A 22,156-nucleotide genomic window follows, 5' to 3' on the forward strand; every position below is an offset into this window, starting at 1 on the left:
TTTCCTGCTTCGCTTTGTTATCAACATACCAAAATATTCTGTAGTAGTCCAGTTCTTGCTAAGGTGTACCGTGTCCAACCATGGTAACAAGGGTTCGAATTAAACAGTGAATGAACCTGATTCCTGTTATAATACCAATATGACTTATGGCGCCGGGTTTTTCCTAGGCTCTTGTTTTAATTACTTACTTGACAGAGTCGTGCATCGTTTTACAAACAAACAGCAACGCATTCACCACAACCGGGTCGTTTGTCGGCTCCTGCTGATATCTGCAACAGAAAAAAAATACATTTTCCTCCATTTTCAGTCTACTCCTATTAAGTTGGGTCTCTTAGTCTATGAAATGCAGTTAATCGATGATCGATCTGGTTACAGACAACAATGGAAATTGATGACAAATCAGAGATCGTAAATTTGGTGTCTTAAACATAATTTTCTCAACAGTTGTCTTTCAGGCGTCATTGCCTTCGTGAAACATTTTGGCTTCATGAACTCCAAAGATCCATTCGCAATTGCAAACTTCCTAATCGAGTAACATGGTTAAGTACAGTGAATGATACTCAAGAATAAGAAAATCAACAATCATTGACTAATCAAGACACAATGACCATCAAATAGTTATCTATTGGTTTAGTGATATAAATCAAACATGCTAGTGACCTGATGTAACAAGCCAAATAAAATAGAGATTGGTTGGTTGGTTGGTTGGTTGATTGATTAATATGAAAAAGAGGAGCGCTTACTTTACAAAGGCTTCCATGATAAGTTTACACACGTCCACCTTGATAGTTTCTTTCTGGAACATGTCCAAGAAAGGCAGGAACTTATCCTACAAAAACAAACTCAAGTTATGCACTGATAAAAATTTTAAGGACTTCCTTCTGGCCGTATAATTTCAATCATTTTTTGCAACAAATATTTAGTTTTATCAAAAGAATTGAGAAAGGTAATTTGGCCAACGTAAACAAGGCTCCAACCTCTCTACAGTGGCCAAATTACCTGCACCACCATAATTATTCTCACTTGTCGCAATTAAAATGAGAACTTTTTATATGCTTTATATATTTCTTTCGGGGGGGGGGGGGGGGGGCGGTGGGAGTGTAACAACTATAATGTATAATGAAGGTGCCTCTCATTAACTTACCATTGACACCAGAATGGAGAAGTCGTGCATATGATCCAGTACTTTGGCCATGATGGACTGCAGCTGTTGAAAAAAGGGTAATTCGAGGTCATTTAATGGAGAAATTTGGAGTTGCGTTTACGGCAAACGGCAGAAATGACCACGTGACCATGGTTATCCTACACAGGCCACTCGCTGTTTTAAGTTTCTCAGTAAAACTGAGTTGTTTTGCGTTAGCATCAAAGGACAGAATTAGCTTGCACCATTCCCATCTATGTCCTTATTTTTGAAGAAACAAACGCGAATCTCACGTTTGCCGTAAACGAGATTCCAAATCTCTCTAATGTCACAGCGTACCTCAACACTTTTCACAAGAGTGTTCCTGTTTAGTCTTATGCCCCGTATAGAAGTTATGCTCACACCATTCCAGTAGAAACAGCAGCAGTACTCAAACAGGCTTTCAGAAACCATTACCCAGTGGGGTAGACAAGGGTAAGAAGCAGTGTAATCATACCTGAGGATAGTGCTGTTCAAACGCCCTGTCTGGTGTCATGTGCTTGATCACGTCACCGATTAGAGTGTTCACTTCACGTTTCTTGGAAAATGAAGCAAAGAAAAGCGTCAACAAAGTAAAATTTCTGTAAAATGGGACGATTTTAATTTACAAAACATTTGGATAGGATGCAAAGATAGCCAACTAAGATAACAAACTGGTAAGGCTCGAAAACTAACTTTTTAGCTCACTAGCCAAGTGGCTAGTAATAGAGTGTTTTCACATGACGTCACGGCGGCCATGTTGGTGTCCCAAAACAAAGAAATGTTGGTGTCCCAAACAAAATCTCTGGGAATTGAACTCTATTTTTATGCAAATGCTTTCTTTTGTTTTAGTAAACCAATATGGCCGGTAGTCACGTGAATGAAAACGCTCTATAGGTCTGATTTTACTAGCCAAAACAAACTTTTCATTCATGTATGGCGGGAAGCAGATTCTGCCATTTGCCGCATTTGCAATCCTTTGTTTACTTTTTAGCTGTTTCAGCATGATACCGTTTTAATTAAAGCAGCGAAGTCTATGAAATCCACTGACAGTCTTTGTTTGGTTTATTATGGGCCGCCGTTACAACCAAAAATACATGAATTTCAAATGATACAGACAAAAAAGAGATGTTTCAAATGTCCATTACAAAATAGCACGGACAATTAAAAAGTGGCACAGCCAAAGTACAAACTGTTCGGGCTTCTTTTCTGGAATACTGGAATATTGAGTACTTGTATCCAATAATTAATGGATTGTATATTGAGTCGTTGTATCCAGTAGTTATTGGGTTGTATATTGAGTAGTTGTATCCAATAGTTACTCGATTGTCTTTTTTGAATATCGGGAACTAGTCCATTCTCGTTATGATTCAGTGTTCTACATTGCAAATGAAGGGTGAGCTATTCACACTTTGACTCGACTGTTTAACTATTTCATGTTCCACTTCGATATGAGATGCTAGTCTGTTTCAGTTTGTGTTTTGGCTAGACCGTTTTGATTTTACACTTTCCTATTCCAGTATTGAAAGATGAACAGTTTGTGCTTTAGCTGTGCCACTTTTTCATTGTCCGTGCTATTTTGTAATGGACACTTGAACGATCTCTTTCTTGTCTGTATCGTTTGAAAGTTTGTTGGTAACGGTGGCCCATAGTTTCTCTTCTCTCGATTCACGTAAAAGATTTTCAATTTTGTTGAACTTGCAGTATTTTTCAATTTTCACCAGTCAAAATGGATGGTGAAAGACCAAAACGTACTAGATGAAACTAAACCGTTACTAGTCTCATAATTAGTGTGGCTAGTTGGCTACCGTTAGTCTCAAGCCTTGAACTGGCAGTGCTTATAAAACACTACAACCAGTTGCAATATTTCTATCGTCTATATATGAAACATATTTTAACTGGAGCCACAAAAGGAGTCTGCTCTGCCAGGTGATTTAACTTGAGTGGTCTCCTCTATTTTCAGCCCGTCTGTACCTCTATAATATTAATATACTCTCATGCTCTTTTCCCTAGCAAGGTTTTGGATTAAGCCGCCAGCATGTGCATCAAGCAATGCTATAAATCAGTAATCAGGGCGAAGGATTTTTAGCCGTACAATGGCAAAAACATAAATTAGCAGTACACATACCGTGAAGTGCTTACAGACGTATTCTATCCAGGCTTCAGCGCAGCTGATGTAGTCCTGAAAGGGTTTCAAGGAAAGCTCTTACCAAATGAACATAACACTTTACCTTCCAAACCAGCACCGCAGATGACAAAAAATTTGGACTCAATTTGATAAAACTTTTAAACTTGTAGTTTATAGCCTGGGCACTTGTTTTTACAAACGCGTGAAACACACCAAAACCCAGGTTTATGAACATTTAAAATAAACATGTTACAATATTTATTGAATTTGTTTTTATATGCGATTGAAAAAACAAGCACCCTCCTTGTAACATGTAGAGACAAAACTGTTTAATTTTATTGAATTGGTCCTGATGTCACGCGATGAATCCCCAACTTTATGTTACCTCACTGTATCACAGATGACAACATTTCTGGGACACGTTCGTTTTCCGGATACCAAAAGTACAAAGAACATTTCTATACTCCCCATCACTTCCCTTGCTCCCACCCCACCCTCCCACAGTTGAATTCAACAGATGTATACAGAGGGTAACTGTGATTCTGCGTTATACTTAAACTTACCACCGGAATTTTCATTTTCATCACCACTTTCCAAACCTTAAGAAAATAAAATCTTTGTTAAGAAACTATAAATAGGCTGATTGAACTATATATACTATGGTTTTGAAATATTTTTTCCTACACTCTCATTTTCTCTCGGCATTAATTGGGCGAGTGAAACAAGCGATCGAGCACAAGAATCGTCTTCAAGGAGACGTGACACATGTCTCGCGATGTTCACGCGCTTTCACATGTTTCGCGAGCACTACTATCCCTTACAAAAATAACAGACTACTGATAATATATTTCCGCCAACTGTTAAATTGAAAGCAGACATTTTAGAAGAGTTTAACAGGTGTTTTCTGAATCGCCCTTTAATGGCTGCCTGGCATGATGCACAGCTCTTCAAACCAAACTAAACTACAACCTTTTTTCACATAAATGAATGAAACAGTTTAGTTACCTCACTCAAAATCTGAAGCCTTTGTGCTTCAGGAGGATCACAAAGACTTAAGTTCAGTCCTAGGGATCTGTACAGGTGATGCTAAAGATAAACAAAAGAAAATCGTCACAAAATGGCAGTTATAACCACATTGAGCCTCACTGCAATGTATGTTAGTAACAATAACATCCAGGGAATCACTTCAGTATCACGTGTGTAGAAAGCATGTGTAAAAAGGTTGTAACAACAGCAAATTCACAGATACTGTAATTTTTTTGCAAAAAAGTGTCATGTTTTTTAATTCTCAAAGCCTGTGTAACGACGGGAAAAAACTATGCCCACATGTACCTTAAACTATCGTGCCTCACTCATCCTTAGCCTTTAATAATAATAGTTATAATTGCCTGTGCCTCGCAATGGAAAAGCCTGCGGTCGCTAAGCAGTGTCAGCAATATCCACTAATTATCACCACATGCTCAATTTCCTCAATTTTCCCTCCCACCTTTGCGCTTGGCACAGTGTTGTGTACTTTTGCACAAAATACAGTACACTAATGATGAAGGCTGGACTTGGCCAATACACTTGAACATTTGGCTGGTTACTCACTTGGGACTGGTCATTTGTTGCTTTAGTTCAATCTCAAACGTGTATTACAGCAAAACTGTTATATTGCACTTTGCAGAAAAAGCATTTCTGACATGTACCTTCGGAAATCCTGCCTCCTCACAGTTTCTGATCAGTTCAGTGAATTGCAAGGCCCTGAGAAAGCACACAAACTATTGAATAAAGTTTTAACTTACTTTAGCCTGCTGTATGCAATGGATTTCAAAAGGAAACTACACTGCTATAATTTCTTTTGGCAGTGGTCTGAGCATGCTGTATATAAATCCAGGCTAATAATGTTTCCCCACACCAATACGCTCAATGCATTGCCCTCGCAATGCAATTTAAGGTGCAGTGGCCTAATGGTCAGTGCATAAAACACTAAGGGAGCGTTTTTTTATTCACAATTCTGGAACGAGAATGGACAGAATGTAAAATGCGCGCGTTTTTCTATTCCGCATTCCTATTCCGGAATAGACAGAATGCCATTCAATCCATTCTGCTCCCAGGGGCAGAATGAACAGAATGTTGCGAATGAAAATCCAAGATGGCGGTCGGCGAGATGAGCGATGCAGATTCAAATACGTCAGGTCTCTAAAAGGGAAAAAAATCAGGTTACACTTTTGGACAAAATGAAACATTGCTTATAATTCCATTGTACCAAAAGTACAAGAAAAATTGCTGCGATAACGGCTTTAATGGCAGCCTCTTCGTCGGCCGCCATATTTGTTACGCAATGTTTACTCGGCCAGGACCGACAGGTTTTTTTTTATGCAGACAATCCGAATTATTCCTAGCATTCCGTACCAACCATTCTTATTCCAGAATTGTGGATAAAAAAACGCGCCCTGAGTCAAATGGTGCGGCTTCGAGGTCTAGCCAGGCTCATTATATTGTGTTCTTGGGCGGGCACAACACTTTACTCCCATGTTGTCTCTCCTCATACAGGACTGGCAAACTGTCAAGGACAGTTGTCTAAGTATTGCGGAAGGGGAAAAAGCAATACTCCTAGCCACTTCACGCTACAGAAACGGGGGAAGTTCTGGCAGCAGTGGGACACTAGGCTCGTGAAGGCTTTACCTTTTTTTTACCTTACGTTTCAGCTTCAATTTAGATTATTAAAAGTCTTCCACTGAATGTGGTTTAGTTCTAGTGCCGATACAAATAGTCTATACACAGAGTCTAATAAGCCGGTCACTCACTTACCTCTCCGCAATATATTCAGGCTTGAATGCTGTGATAATGGAGTTGAGCAACAATGCACTGAGGAAAAACAAACAGAAATCTCAGAACTGTAAAGCCGCCGTTACACGTTGAAACTTTTAGCTGAAACTCGTGTGCAACAGCCAACGAGACCAGTTTCACGAGGTGGTGTTACACGGTGAAACCACTGCGACCGTTGCGAGCCGTTGCAGAAGTAGAAAGCGGTTCTACTTTTCGTGAAACTTGTCTCGCAACGGAAGTTCAAAACAGTTTCACAAAACCAACCATGTTACACGGTGCAAAGGCTGCTGAAACTTGTTTCGCTGCCGTTGGACATAAGTTTCAGCTAAAAGGTTCAACGTGTAACGGTGGCTTAACTGAAGCAAGTTGGCAATCATAGCTTTGATACTTACCTGTTACATTCTTGCTTACAGCGATTCAAGATATCTGTAAGTGTGGACTATGAAAAGAAAATAGCATAATTAAGTTGAGAGGCCTATAAATGGTGCAAAAACAATGTAAGTGATGATTTATCCTTGGAATCCAAATTTCTCAGAATTCGCTCTAATTTGGCATACACACAGACTGGTTCTTGTGACAGAAACAAAGTAAATATGAAACTATGTTTCTGACACAAGAATCAAAAAACGAATTCAGAGAAATTTGGATACCAAGGCCAAACCACCACTTATGCTGATTTTTCACCAGGGTTGAAAGTCATGCTTATTTCATTAGAAGAACCAGACATGTACGATACTCTGGCCAATCGCAACATATGCAAACAACACAACGAGCCAATCACAATTCAAAGCAAATACATGTAACTGGTGCCAAGCGCGGGAAAACGCGTGCGGAGAAAACACGATTGGTTTTGGTTTGGATTCCCATTGGTTGAGAAAGTGGCGCGAGTTTTGTTAACCAATCACAGAGCGTAGTTAAGCAAAATCAAAGCAAACGCGAAATTACTTTCAACACTCAATTGAAAACCGCTCTAAAATTATACTAATTTACAGGGAAATTTAATATACTGAAGTAAGGAAAAAAAAGCCTACAGGCAGACACCTCCTCTTTCTTTACTTCATGCATGAAGGAAAGGAAACAGAAGACGTCTGCATGCAGGCTAACTAAGTTAAAATTGATAGCTCACCTCTGGGCTTTTCTGTGCGATACACTGTAGGATCCAGTCCAATGCAGGAGGATACAATTGAAGATACTGTGGCATCTCTAAATTTCAAAACATGTTCATTAGCATACCAACTATTCTGAGTTTCAGCAATGAAAATTGCGGATAAAAAGCTTCAATGCACATGTCAAAATTAGCTACGAGTCTTCTGCGACATATGAAGGTGCTATGATCACAAAAGGACTCACCAAGCCGCTGCTCAGCAAGGATATTCTGTACTGTGTCACTTTGAAGCTGAAACAACAGAAGAGGCGAGAAATTTACCTGTTCTTAGCAATGTGAAATCTTGAGGCTGACAGTTAACATCAATGAAAAAGTTGCGATAAGGTGCAAGGTTTCATTACCTGTTTATAGCTGACTATAAACCTGAAAAAGTTCTCAATCAAATGGTCTCGCACATCAGGTGCTACAAGGATGCCAACCTAACAAATGAAACACACTTATCATGTTATCATCCCACACTTTGCTCATATTTGTTTCTACTGCCAAAAAAAAAATAAATTGTAGTATGATTTTATGCACTCTTAATTTTCTTGTCTTTTGTTTTGTGCTACTTAGTTAGTTGCACGTTATACGCCAGTTAGCTGCACGTGGCAGTGACCAACTCGAAAGCCTAAGCTCATTTGGTCACTGCCCACATTTTACCTTTGAGGAGGCACCCTAGGATTCCCCGCGTGTATACATATAAGGAATTTCAAAATGTAAGAAAGTAAGTACTGTAAGTAAATTTGTTAGTATGCGAAAAAAATCTCGATTTGATCAAACTAGGCGCGCACTGTCGTCTCGGGTAATATTTCAGCAAGCGCGCAAGGTGCTGTCGGGTAGCCGTCATTCTGCAACCACGAGGTCTTCGAGCAGCGTTTGACGGTCTTGCAACCCGGGGGGGGTACTTATGTTCAGTTTTGCTGGGTATGTGCCGCTGGCCTCTCAGAGCCCCTGCCCCATTATAGTCTATTTTGTGGCCAGTTATAGACCCCATCTTAGTCACTTTTAGAAAAATGTAATTTTCGCGACCCCAACTAAGTCACTTTCTATTAATTTTATGCATCTACTTTTTCAGTCCTTTTAATAGGTCATCCTAAAATGAATTGACAATTTTTTTAAATTGAATAAAGAACACTTTACTTTCCACCTACAGTACAGGCATTCTGGTACGTTTGCTAACCGTGAATATTTACAAACGTACCGTCATAAATAGTTGAAAATGAAAACATTCTTCTTCAAACGGGAACGTCATAATAGAGTTTTAAATATGGATAAAAGCAATTTGATTATAACAAATTATGGATGAGAAGATTCCTAATCCCAATGCATGAAATGAACAAATATGGGCAATCCCGTTTTATCAGCAATTGTACAACTGTTTAAATATTACTGTCAAAACAATCGTCCAAAATTTTATGCAACTTATTGAAGGAAGTTTAGAAAAGGATAAAGGGAAGAAACCTATTGTCCAATCTAGTTTTACAAACAATTATTTACAGTAACTTCTTAGCTGCGTTAGAAAAACTAGCAAAAAAGTTCAGTGAGCTGTGCAGCCAGCAAATATAAGGCATTACATTTTATCCCTCGTCATACCAAAGGACAGTTCGTACTCTGTTTGAACGCCTTAGTTCACTTTCCCCTTCTTGTTCAGTTGGACGAACTACTGTCCTGTTAACTGCATCGACGTCTTCTACTGATGTGGCAGTCCAAGTTGCCGGCCGACGTCTCGTTCGGCGTGAACTTGAAAGTAGTCGACCAACTGCAACCAACAACGCAGAGTGTTCATCAGCAGACAGCTCCAGGGTATCTATCTCGTCCTCAGTTGCCCTCAGGTTAACGTGGCACATTATGTCTCTGAAAGGGACACTTTGAAGAGTGGACTGCAGAGAAAATTTGAGTTGTGGGACGTCTAACTTGGGATATATTTGAAGAAAAGCAGTTATATCTTTTCCCCGATCATCGCTGTAACTAACTGGTCTCTTATAATCCTGGCTTCCACGAGTTCCTTTGTGACTTAAACGAACGAGATTTCCAACAAGATATCCAGATTTCGATCTGTCCAGCACTGCATAATCGTCAAACAAAGAAACCATTGACGCGTTGGTTGGTGCTGTTTCCTCAACAGTCTGGTACTCTTGCCTCTGACGGACTCTTGTTAATCTATCATGAGAAAGGCTGGGATCCTGATTAAGTTGTGCGACCAGTGTTGACTTATAAATCGTTTGATTTCGTCCAGGAACGGCCACACAGCTACTGATTGGTGATTTGGACACTCCCTCTGCGTTTAAGTCTGCATTTGGCAAATTCTCGTTAAATGTAGACATTTGCCCTAAAGCAGGATCTTCACATAATAACCTTGCATCTTCTGAAAGCCTTGTTTCAGGAGTTCCAATGTCAGTTTCATCAGTTGCAATAAGATTCGTCTCATCTTCACCATTCACCTCTTCGTCATCTACACTGAGCATCCAGTTCCCGGCATACTTGAATGGTTTATAGAACCAAGAATCGCCATTGTCGTCAACACTATCTGGACAACATCCACCACCCCCATCATCCCCGTCATCGTCTCCTTCGTTCCCAACTCTGTTGTTCTCTGGACCCATTCCTACTTCCACTGCCAGTTTTCGGGCCAAATGTATACCCTCTTTCCAAGCATTTACTTGCGCTCCGTGTGCAGGGTAATCTGTCAAAGACGCTGCAAACTCTTCTGAAGGATACTGTGAATTCCAAATACATTCTTGTTTAGGATGTGGCTTTGCGAAGTCAGGTGCGTCAGGGTCAGTCTTGATCTGTTCCAAACGGATCATGTGGGAAACGTTTGATTGCAATTCACCATAGTGGTAATTGTGGTGGTTTCCCACCCACTGTCCGTTGTCACTCCAGAACGATTCTACGTTATCAGACCCTGTGAGATCAAGGCGACAGTCGACATCGGCAAAGTTGTCACCCATGTAGCTTATCAACATAACAGCAAAATGGCATGAAATGATGGTGTCTTGGTATGTCTCTCTACTTATGAAATTCTTCTTAAGTGACAGTCTGGGATCCCTCAGAACAAAATTGTTCCAAATGCCCAAGAAATGTACAACAAGTGCGGCTGAGACAATTCTTTGATAAAGAGTTCTCACTTTGCTGCAGAAAATCTCAACATAGTTCCAAATGACCTTCAGGTAAGTAAGTGTTCCGATCAGTGAAGGATCAGGGCGCCGACCATCCTCGTCACCGTTAATCAGCCTCTGCAAACAATTCTGCACGCGAAGAAGCGTTAATTTTTGGACTGAACGCCAGTTTTGTCTATCCCTACGATTGATATCATCCAGCCCCAATCCATGCTCAGTGTGCGAAAAGGTGTCATACACAAGCTGTAGGTGATTCATATGCACTATATTCTTCCCCATCATTAAAACCCTTGAGCTGTGATCCAAGGGATTTAACAGTTTTTTGTGGTTGTGGATATAGTCCTGGTCTCCTAAATCTCTAACAACATAACTGTCACCCTTTATCTCCTTGCGGCAACTCAGAACAAAGCCTAAGTCTTGCGGAATTGGCTGAAATCGTAATCCTTCCCTCGATCTCATTAGCTGAAGCATAATTTTCCGACGACGCGAATCTCCATCGGAACTGTGGCCAATCAGAGGACCCAAAGTTGCTTCCAGTTTATCCTCAAACAATCGTTCAATTTCTTGCCACTGCCGATGGACAAACTCTGTATCAAAACGGTTGCAAGTTGGCATAATTAGAATAGGTAGGCGTGGAAGATTTGGTAGTAAGGGGTTGAGAATGATTGCTCGAGCATAATTGCCAATTACGTTGTTTCTGAAGGCACTGAAAATGTTGTTATAGCCTTCCTCGCCGTCTCCAACTTTGACTGTGAAGTGGTCAAGACATTGATGGTTTGGACCTTTGATACCACAGAACCCCAACAGCTCGTCCTTTTCCTGACTGTAAATAACTTTGCTGATAACTGCAGTTTCGTCTTCTGCAGCCAAAACTGGAACTAAACTGCTTTTGTTCTTAAACTGTTTGGCAATTGACTCACTATAGATAACTGCAATCTTTGACATGTCGGCGTGATTTATTCCACCTTCCAATGTAGTGCGGTCACGATTGCGCCACCTATAAAGTGAGTGTATCTCAGGACCAAACAGATTTGATGCAACAAATGTAGCCAATCTGGGACCACCCCAGATAAGAACAACTTCAAAGAAAAGCTTTGTGGAGGCCTTGTAACGTTTCCCCTGCTTTTTCACATGCAGGTTCTTTGAGATGGTAGTCAAGAAATCCCTGAGAACTGTTTTGTCATTAAATAGCCCCTGTTCGGAGGCTTTTTCAAGATTGTGACAAATAGCTTTCATGGACCCACGTTTAGCATACTCTTCAAGTTTTTCTTTAAGATTTCTCAGGCGCATTTTGAGTCGCAAATTCCTGGAGGTTTCGAAAAACAGTTTTGACTCTAAACTGTCCAGTTTTGCTCTTTGTTGTGTTACTTTCCCAGCGATTTCTTCACTCGTGAGATATTCATTTCTAACGCAACTTAGGTCTCGTTCACCAGTATCTGTTGTTTTCTGAATCCTTAAAAGAAGGCGCTTTCGAAACGATGGCAAGTTTGGAATGTTGGCACAGCTGGAACATATTCCATCAGCACTGATAAACTTACACGAAACACGTTTGCACTGTGAACTGCGAAAAGTTCCCTTAATTTCCCATGACAAACCACTTGAATCGTCATTCTTCACAAAACAGTAGAACGGCTCTGGATACCACGACTGTTGTCCCTCGTCGGTTCCAGGTTTAGTATCATTTAGCAACAACTTTGGTTTGGTCTTAATGTTTTCTCCCTTTATCGTTAAAGCGTAGTCCTCATAATGGAACCCATGGCATAACGACGGCTTAGACGAGGCTTGAACGTTGGGTTCTTGTCACTTCTTCTGCGGAGGTGCTTGGAAATAGGAAGAAATATCCTTGCTGTTAACTATGGAACTCCCATGCATCTTTGTTGTGTGTGCTTTGCTTTCCACATGCTGCTTGGCATTTCCGAAAGGATTTCGTTGACCACTCAATGAAATAGTGGTATTGCTGCAGACACGGCAAAAGGCTCCTTTGTGTGTCAAGAGGAACACGCGTGGAAAAGCTTGATCGATTTCCCGGAAACACGCTGTAATGGAAATTGGGTAATCCTGTTCATTCTCCAGGATCGCAATCTGCAGTTGGTGCTCACGGCTGTCCAAATGCTTCTTCAAATTCTGTACACGAGAGTGCTTTGTGTCGCCGACCAAGACATCTTTTTTACACACTTTACAAGTAACCTTAAGTTTTCCTTCTTCTGTGATTGACAATTGGTATCTTGAGACCGGGGGTGACAAGTCTCCTTCCTCTTTTGCAACGTTCTTCAGAAACGACATCACGTTTTTCGCTGCCAAGGGATACTCTGACGAGGCTTGTGGATTGACACTTACTATGGTTAAAGAATCAGATACTGCAGCTGTGGAATCAGCAGTGGGTACTACAGGATCGGAAGATGAAGGAGATGAATCGGAGACCTCCTCTGACAAGCCAGCTGGTACCAGAGAATCGGAAACTGTGTGTGCTGAATCGCAGCCTCGCTCTAACAAACCAGAAGAGGGGATGACCGCCGGTGATAAATCAGGAGCTGGTGTTGTGGGATCGAAGGTTACTTGCGTTGAGTCGCAGAGTGGCTGTGTTACATCATTGGAAACCGTCACAACTCTTTTCTTAGCCGGTGGTGAGAGAATATCACTATGCTTCTCATGTTTGACTGGTGGGTGGCCACAGTACTCACAAACGATGCTGTTGACACTTTCAAACTCCTCGCACTCACACTCACTGCATTTTCCTCTCAGAACTCCCCGCTTGTCGACCCCCATATTTCCAGGATATACTAAGGCAATAAACACGTATTTAGAATAACATAAACACGAATAATCAAAACAACTGAAATGGTTAAATCCCAAAATTGCTACTTAAAAAATGCATAAGGTAAAATCAATGCTTATATTGGTCCTCAGTTACCATTTCTTCAATTCCAGACAATCACTTAATAAATGTGAACAGAGTCCCAGGGGGAGGGGGGAGGGGGGAGGTACTCTGGATTTCAAGTGATGGGGATGATCGAAGGATTTATTTGGGTTTGAAATTTTCGATTCCGGGATTTTTTTCTGTAGGAAAATTTGGCAAGTATTTTTTGGAGTGGCTTGATTTAAGTAGGGATTATTTTGGGTATTCAAAACAATCTGAAGATTCGTGGTAGTGCCTTCCTATCCCCGCCGCGTAGTTCTACAAATAAAGTACAACCAAACTTGTTTGCGGCTGTTTTAATATTTAACGCATTACATTGCATCTGTTTCATAAAACCGGTTAATATACAATTAAACTAAACTGCAAAGTGTCCCGGGATGTAAACAACGCTTCAATTCATTTAATTGATATCTCGCATTTTACCCCCGATCAATTAGGTCAAATTCCAAAAGTGGTATACCTGGTATAACTATACGGAAAATGATCAGTTGCACTGCTAAATAAGAGAAACGGAGAGTCGGTTGTCTTGTTTCATTTAATTCGATCATCCCCGTCACTTGAAATCCGGAGTACCCCCCCCCCCCCCCCCCCTATCGTCGCAAATTTTCAGCTAGATAACAAGCACTGGGTTTGAATAGAAGATAAAAAAACGTAGACCGACCACATGCACAAAGAACTGTATTATTGTACGTACACTTTACACAATTAAACTGCCCTTGTCAAACAGAGACAGAGCAACACACCCTACCCGCGGAGAGATGGGTAGTAAAATAGCACGTGTTATTCTCGGTGAGATTTTTGTCTGTAAGCTGGCGGTAACAATGGCCATGGCAGATTATTCTCAGTCTTATTCCAGTGAGATTGACTTCAAGGTTTTGATCAGATGTCTCGTCAAAGGTTATCAAGAGTGCATGTTTAAAGTAGAAACAGGCGATATATTTACTGCTGTCAAGAAGATCGGGGATTATGGGCGTGCATTCAAGGTTGTTGACTCCAAGCGAGGTCAACTTGGACATCTTCAAAGAGAGGTCGTTTCAGTGCTCTGGCCTTTAACATCTGAAATTTCGTGGTAAGTTTTAAATGATCTTACGGTAGTTTGATACTCTTCCGCGGAATAGCCAATAAAACTAGGGATTTATTCTATTTCCATATGTCTTACCTGATAGCGTGGTCACCGGAGAGCCGTATGATGATCTCAAAGGTCGCTGGCGTATTGGAGGCGGTATAAATGTTCCTGTAAATGTCACATTCAAAGTAAACAAGTCCCAAGCAAAAGAGATCAAACGCTCGCTAATGCAAAAGAAGATCCACGTTGTATTATCTTCGATGGACGATAACAATCCAGTTGAAAAATAAATGCCGTAGCACGGATGTTTCGGTGGACTTTGTTCTGGACCGGTGGTTTTGTGCTATTGTGTAACTGGTTAATATTTAAGTTGTGGTTTCAAGAACGGAATGTAATGCTAGGCGATTGTTACATTTAATAAACAACAATTTCTGAACTTTTTAACCGAGACCATTTTGAATCCCTACTTAATAGAATTTTCTTACCCCAAAAATCCTAAAATGTGCGACCCCATTCTAGTCACTCTATTGAAAATGCAACCCCATTTTAGTCAATCCAGTCGTGAAAATGCGACCCCATCCAGCGGCACATCCCCATTAGCCTCTTATAAGGAAGTACCCCCCCCGGGTCTTGCAAGCAACTGTTTGCGTTTCGTCGTCCTCTAGCAGCATTTCGAGTTCTTTCTAGCAGTGTTTCAAGGTCTTGCAACCACGAGTTCGCATTTCGCCATCATTTAGCAGCATTTCAACCACGAGTTCGCGTTTTGCCATCTTCTAGCAGCCGTGTCAAGGTCTTGCAACCACGAAGTCACGTTTCGCCATCTTCTGGATCTTTAGCAGCCTTTCAAACCACGAGTTCAAATCTTCGAGCAGCGTTTCGCAGACGATCGCAGAAGGTGGAACCATGTTCTATCTCTTGCGATCGTCTGCGATCATCTGCGATCAATTGCGATTGTGCGATCATATGGAAGCCAAAGTTTCAAGTTCTCTCCCACGATTCAACGCTCGTGTGTTCGATTGTAGGAACGGTCTACGTTATGAATGTGTTTATTATCGCAGCCGCAAAGATTTTAACGACTGCGATCGTCTGCGATCATATGGAAACCAGCCTTTATATCAACTGATTTATGGATAATATATTGCAGGTAATTATACATACAATACGTTGCTGTTTCACAAAACAAAACTGTATGACTGTAATAGATTTCAATGTCAAATTTACAGATAAATATGCTAACCAGTTACATGGATGTTAACTTCAATAAATATTCAAACGTTTCTTTTTTAAAATTCGTATGCACAGTATTTATATCCAGTAAAAACCATATACAGGTGTTAAACAGATCTTCAAAAGCGGGGGCAGCTCTAGTGAAAACTATTACTAGTGTAATTTAATGTTGTCTTTATGTTACTTTTGTGATGTATTGTTATTTTCTTTTGTAGTAAACTATTGAAATATTACATAAATAAAAAATATGAAACTGAAATCTCAACTGAATAAAATCAATTCAGAAAGACCATGCAAAGCTATGATCCAACTTTATCGGCTTTGCTTAAAGGGGCAGTGTCAGCTGTTTGTGATGTTACTTTGAATGGTGAAAAAACATATTTGTATGACCAAGATTGAAATGGATTGCAACTCGCTAAAAAACTGATCAGGAGAAAATACTTATAATATTTTTTCTTCCTGAACTAAGAGCAATTTGATGTTAGCTAAAAGGTACCTTGTCAAACAATTTGAGTGGTTTTGACCAAACACAGAGAAATCTCAGTGACAGTGCCACTTTAAACCTCAGTGTTGGCATCCATTATCTTTACTCACCCTACAGATATAAGTTCTTGCGTACACAGCCACAAGAGGGTCACCCATCCCTCGGATCATCTTAGTGAGCCGAACAAGTGCTTGTGAAAACTCTCTGAAGAACAACCCAAAAAATAACTGCCTGTTAATTTTTTCCAGTCGCAAGCAAAATATTAATAATTATTTCTACACTTACCAACAACAGAGGATAAAACATTGTTAGGAAACCATATGAAATATATATTCTTTCTCTCTAAATGTGGTGCATTACTGATAACAGACTTTATACTGACCCAGTGGTAAGGAAATTGTAGCTTTTCAGGATTGCTGTCTCCACATAGCTTTAATAAATCAAGGTTAATTCATAACGTAAAATGGTAAAATTGATACGTCATCAAATGACACAGCGTACAATTTTTGTTTCCAAAAAAATTAAAATAAAAAAGGAATGAACTCACTTTATTTATTTAAGTGCCCTGCAATGTATGTAGTGCAGAGCACTAATTGGAGACTCTCTCCAGATTGAATAATAGAAATGGTGGTTTTTGAGGAGAGGGGAAAAACCGGAATACCTCTCAGAAACCTCTCAGAGCAAGGACGAGACCCAACAACAAACTCAACCCACACAACACCGAGTCTGGGAATTGAACCCGGGCCACATTGGTGAGAGGCGAGTGCTCTCACCACTGCACCATCAATGCTCCTCAGGGTACCAGAAGAAAGATCTATTTACAACCAGCTAGCTCGAGTTTGCATTGGATACAATCGAGGAACAAGTTCACGCACTGAAGCAATCTTGTAAAACCAGTTTCTGCAGGTTTCCTTGGCTGAGTCTGGGACCTGGTCTGGTGTAAAGTTTTCTGCCAAAAAAATATGTCGGATTAAAACAATTACATAATATGACGTTAGCAACAGCGGTCACAAATTTTAATTTGTGATACTTAAAAGTATCATCTCAATTGAGAGATTTAGAATAATAATTTACATTTACGGCAAACAGCAAACGGCAGAAATGACCATGTGACCATGTTCATCCTTCATTTGCCACTCGCTGTTTTCCATTTCTCAGTAAAATTGCTCATGACAAGTAGTTTTGAGCTAGCATCAAAGGCCAGAATTATTTTTGCACTATTCTCATCCAGGAAATACTGACAGTTTTTCAAGAAAACATAAATGTGAATCTCATGATTTCCGTTTGCCATAAATGCAATTCTAAATCTCTCTAATATCATCTGAATTGTACTGGAAATCTCATCTCTGAAGATAAGTTGACAAACTGAAAGCTGCCACATTTTTCAAAAAGGCTGCTATTCAGTAGCAACTACAATGTGATGTATTGCTTGAATGAAAGGTGAGAACTTAAAATATATTACAGACTACTTTGTTAACATTTTGTTTTACCTGGAAGCATGGTGGGAATATTACTGCCTGGTGAAAAGGTGCTGGATTTGCGGAATATTCTTTCATACACAAGCTTTCCTGCAACAAAAAGGAGAGGTAATGTTAAGACTGGGAAAATCACTATGATCTGACTCTCATTGACTTTCCTATCCTTGTCAGAAATGTCTGGGTAATTGTAATCCATAAACCTAAGGGGCCTGGCTAGTATTGATGGATAGTACTTCGCACAATATACAAGCATTCCCAAGCAAAGTTGTCTTTAGGAGTTAATGAAGCTTTAAATCCTCCCCCTTTCCATCAAGCCTTGGGCTCAGATTACCATTGTAGTGGTTCTCATGCTCTGCCTCATTGCAACATCTACCCCCAGGTCTTTCTGTTAAGACGTTCATCATCATCATCATCATCATCATTGTCATCATTACGCCTCAGGCTCTGATTACAACTGTTAGTGGTTTCCATGCTCCGTATCCTTGCAACATCTACCTCCAGGTCTTTATGTTTAGACATTCATCATCATCATCATCATTGTCATCATTAAGCCTTGAGCTCCGATTACCACTGTAGTGGTTTCCATGCTCCGCATCCTTGCAACATCTACCCCCAGGTCTTTATGTTTAGACATTCATCATTATCGTCATCATTGTCATCATTAGGCCTTGGGCTCTGATTACCACTGTAGTGGTTTTCATGTTCCGCATCCTTGCAACATCTCCCCCAGGTCTTTATGGTTAGACATTCATCATCATCATCATCATTGTCATCATTAAGCCTTGCTCGGCATCCTTGCAACATCTACCTCCAGGTCTTTACATTTAGACACTCATCATCATCATCATCATCATCATCATCCTCATTATTTACAGTCAAATACAGGGTAGTTATGAAACAGTGTCAAAAGTCACCTTGGCTACAATACTCAAGTATGTAGGCCTCTTACAGTTATCCCAGCAATAATTTTACTTTTGTTCAAATATCACTCCATACTACTTAATAATTATTCACTGAAGTGGAGGTGAATAGTGATGGATGTTTACCGAGCCACGAAGCGGTGAGGTAAATATCCATCACTTTCACCAACACTGAGGGGAATAATTGTTTTAGTATATACCACACAAGCTGAATAACTAGCGGACCAAAAAATTATATTATTTCTGACAATATACCGGCAAATGGTATGAAATTTTAAAATCTTGCGCGCCACGCGGTAAGCGATTCTTATTGTAGAAAGTTCCGTCTCGCTTTCTTGCAGACAAATAAAACTTTTGGAAACACTTGTTTAGTTCCTACAGTGTCATTTCTTCAATTTTTCTGTGAAACTCCTCTTGTTTTTGAAACCATGCTAAAAAATATACGATGTTTCATTGTTTTCATTGTAATTTTAGTGCTCGGCAGTTTTCGTAAACAAGGGACTGTATTTCGATTCCTTTGTCGTCTTAGAATATGAGGTCGAAAAGATTAAATAACTTACCATTTAATGCCGTCAAACCAAACTTTGTTGCCATTTATGTATTTTTTTTTAACGGCCGCCTCATTTATCGAAATAATTTATCCTTAAGTAGCCGTGGTGAAATGGGAAGCCATCTTGTTTCTCTTCGGCTGCTCGGAGGTGAATAGTACTTGGCTAATCACCTCCGAGCTAGCCAATCAGCGCGCGCAAAAAGTACTATTCACTTGTGTGGTATATACTAAAATAATTTATTGAGTTGGCAAAAAAAAAATCTGCAACCCAAACTTACCAAATGTATCCAGTATGTCTGTAACAAGAACAAACTTGCTGGGGTAGAACTGAATGACAGACACATCAGCAAGAACCTTTGCACACTGCAAGTTGTAACAATAAAAAATGTATGTAACACAATCCCAGGTCATTTGTTCAAGTGAGAAAATGTTGTCGAGTTATCCATAGCTGTTCCCAAACCTTAGGTCCCACGTTATAACTGAGACGAAATGTTTAAGTCACTTAATTTGTCGCCAGAATTTAAAGCAGAAGTGTCACAGAGATTTGATGTCATTTCAAAATACCAAACACATTTTTTGATCAACAAAATAATGGTCCAGTTTTTTCATAAACTGTGCTGTTCCAGAAAAATATCCATACTCCCCCCCCAGAAGTTTTTGTTGTTGTTGTTGTTTTGTCCCCTGCCCAACACCTCTCCCCAGGAAATTCCAGGTTAGCTTCACACTTTGCTTATAAAATTTTGGCTTGTAAGTCCCCCCTTCCCCTAGGAATTTCCGATGACCTTCCATGGGGCGGTGGGTATGGATTTTTTTCTGGAACTGTACATTACCACCCCCGGTGGTAGCTGTAGTCTCTCTGGCCAGGAATGGACTAAGTCAGAATGGATTGCACCTTGAAAAAAGTTAGTTCTCACAATTCCGTTTCTAAAATGTGCTAGAACAGATCAAAAGTTGTTCCTTTCATGAATTCAGTTCATTTTTTTCTCTCAACATGATTGCCAAATTATTTTTTTTTTAAATAAGTGGAGGTATTGTTGCACTATTTTTGCCAAAAAAGGGCAAAATCCCTGTGATACTTCCCCTTCAATAAATCTGAGAGTTGCTGTATTTATTTAATCATTTGTTTTGTAATTAGTTTTGCCAACACAGACCTGTATAGCAATCTTAAGAGCTTTTACTCTCTGATCTGACTCCCAAGCTGTTATCAAGGCCTGTAAACAAAATAGATGAATACCATAAAGTGAGCTGTGCACTGAGAATGTTAGATAAAGACAGCATTGGTTATACTGTGCATTAAATAAAAATTTCTATAATGCCCAGACTTCCTCTAACTAGGGAAACTTTTTAATAGAGTATGTGTAACATTTAATTTGCTGCAGCCAGACTGCATTTTAAAGAATTTGTGAATGTTTAAAAGCATTCAACAATTCTTTAAAGTACAGGCTCAACACCTGTCAAGTGATCACTCATGCTACAAGCTCACAGTTACGGCTCACATTGTGTCAAGTCACTTAACTTGGGAGTCAATGTTTGCACTTATTGTTAGATAAAGATGTAGCATATTTAGTTATCCTACATGCATTTAATACAAATTTCTATAATGCCCAGACATCCTGTAACTAGAGAAACAGAACATGAGTTACGTTTAATTTGCTGCAACCAGACTGCATTTTAAAGAATTTGTGAATGTTTAAATGCATTCAACAATTCTTTAAAGTACAGGCTGGTCACCTGAACACTCATGTCACAAGCTCACAGTTTCATGCTCAGATTGTGTCAAGTCACTTAACTTGAGAGTCATGCACTTATTAAATATTAAATCTTGTGTTAAGTGTCAAGTCAAGACCTGTGACGTGAAAAATTATTAATGTTTAATGAGGATACCAATGAGGATACCAATGTCACAGGAGTGATTTACAGAGGGCTCCTCTAAGAAATTAAAATATAATTACAAATAACTAGTGTTGTTATATACCTAGACTATCACTCAACAAAACAAGCACGGTGATTGGTTGATTCTTGGTCACATACCCCTGATCAAATACAAATGTATCCCGACCGGGATACAATTCTGCAGTTGTTGCCCTCTCAGTTGTTTGTTCGTTTGTTTTGCTGTGATTGTTGAAAGGAAAGGCTAAATATATAACAAAGCACTTTAATAATGTATGGTCCCTCGGGAAACTAGTTAGTTTTGTTTTCCCTCGAGTTCTGATGTTTCCCTCAACTTCGTCTCGGGAAACATCAGGACTCTTGGGAAAACAAAACTAACTGTTTCCCTCGGGACCATACATTAAGTGTATAGTAATGCATTACACTAAAAAATACTGAATACAATAACACTTTGATGTTTTCTTTCATCCAGCAGCCCAAATTTGCATCAACTGACTAATTTTTCTTTATAGTTTATCTTTGCTTTTATTGTTATGAAGTCATGACAATTATCAATACATTGTACAAACATTCTACTGCTTAACCCTTTAACCCCTAAATCAAAGAACAAATTCTCCTACCTTGTTCTCAGACTTTTCTTATAAATGTACTGAGAAGAAGTTATTAAAGTGTCAGGAAAATTCACCATAGGTGATCATATCCTTAATTCTCATGAACTCAAGGTTTTAATAAGCATTGATATTACAAGGAGAAATTTGCTGCTGATCACTGTTAGGGCTGATGGCCAATGCAGCCAGAGTTTCTGTAACTTAAACCAACTACTACTTCCTCTGGATGTGATGCTAGTCCACTACATGTTGACCCATAGCATGATATGGCTTCTGTGCATAATTTTGGTGAAGTGTTTATGTTTAACAATTCTGTGCAAGGTTACAGGTCGGAGTGAGCAGACTAAATAATACAATACAATACAATACTGGTTTATTGTGAAAAAAAATATAAGATACTATTAACAATTAATTATTGTAACATTTTGCTACTATTACAGTGCCACACGCCTTACCGTGGCCACCCAACAAACTTTCTTTTTACAAGTTAGCCATAAAATACAAAATGACATGTTTCAATAATTCGTTGTTGAGTCACTTGCCTGTTTGACTTTGCAAGGAGGCGTGACCGTTAATCAAATTCGCGTTTCCTGATTGGCTAACTTGTAAAAAAACTTTGTTAGGTGGCCACAGTAAGGCGCGTCGCACTGTA

General features: G+C 39.7%; 1 protein-coding gene across 2 annotated transcripts in view; it reads right to left on the reverse strand.

Moving 5' to 3' along the window:
• LOC146458135 (VPS35 endosomal protein-sorting factor-like) overlaps positions 1 to 22,156 on the reverse strand; it is a 41,512-nt gene that overhangs the window by 8,165 nt on the left and 11,191 nt on the right. For both annotated transcript variants that reach the window (XM_085091280.1, XM_085091282.1), the window contains exons 8-26: positions 20,158 to 20,217; positions 19,285 to 19,369; positions 17,549 to 17,626; positions 16,911 to 17,007; positions 16,441 to 16,488; positions 16,169 to 16,262; positions 7,605 to 7,682; positions 7,449 to 7,494; positions 7,225 to 7,301; positions 6,491 to 6,537; positions 6,081 to 6,137; positions 4,976 to 5,030; positions 4,293 to 4,373; positions 3,851 to 3,886; positions 3,288 to 3,341; positions 1,638 to 1,718; positions 1,145 to 1,207; positions 744 to 829; positions 189 to 269 (exon numbers count right to left, since the gene is read on the reverse strand). In XM_085091280.1, coding sequence (XP_084947406.1) covers positions 189 to 269; positions 744 to 829; positions 1,145 to 1,207; positions 1,638 to 1,718; positions 3,288 to 3,341; positions 3,851 to 3,886; positions 4,293 to 4,373; positions 4,976 to 5,030; positions 6,081 to 6,137; positions 6,491 to 6,537; positions 7,225 to 7,301; positions 7,449 to 7,494; positions 7,605 to 7,682; positions 16,169 to 16,262; positions 16,441 to 16,488; positions 16,911 to 17,007; positions 17,549 to 17,626; positions 19,285 to 19,369; positions 20,158 to 20,217 — 1,304 coding nt within the window. The remainder of the gene's footprint in view (positions 1 to 188; positions 270 to 743; positions 830 to 1,144; positions 1,208 to 1,637; positions 1,719 to 3,287; positions 3,342 to 3,850; positions 3,887 to 4,292; positions 4,374 to 4,975; positions 5,031 to 6,080; positions 6,138 to 6,490; positions 6,538 to 7,224; positions 7,302 to 7,448; positions 7,495 to 7,604; positions 7,683 to 16,168; positions 16,263 to 16,440; positions 16,489 to 16,910; positions 17,008 to 17,548; positions 17,627 to 19,284; positions 19,370 to 20,157; positions 20,218 to 22,156) is intronic.

Source organism: Pavona decussata, unplaced genomic scaffold, assembly GCF_977016875.1.
Source record: "Pavona decussata unplaced genomic scaffold, jaPavDecu1.1 SCAFFOLD_234, whole genome shotgun sequence".
NCBI lineage: Eukaryota > Metazoa > Cnidaria > Anthozoa > Scleractinia > Agariciidae > Pavona > Pavona decussata.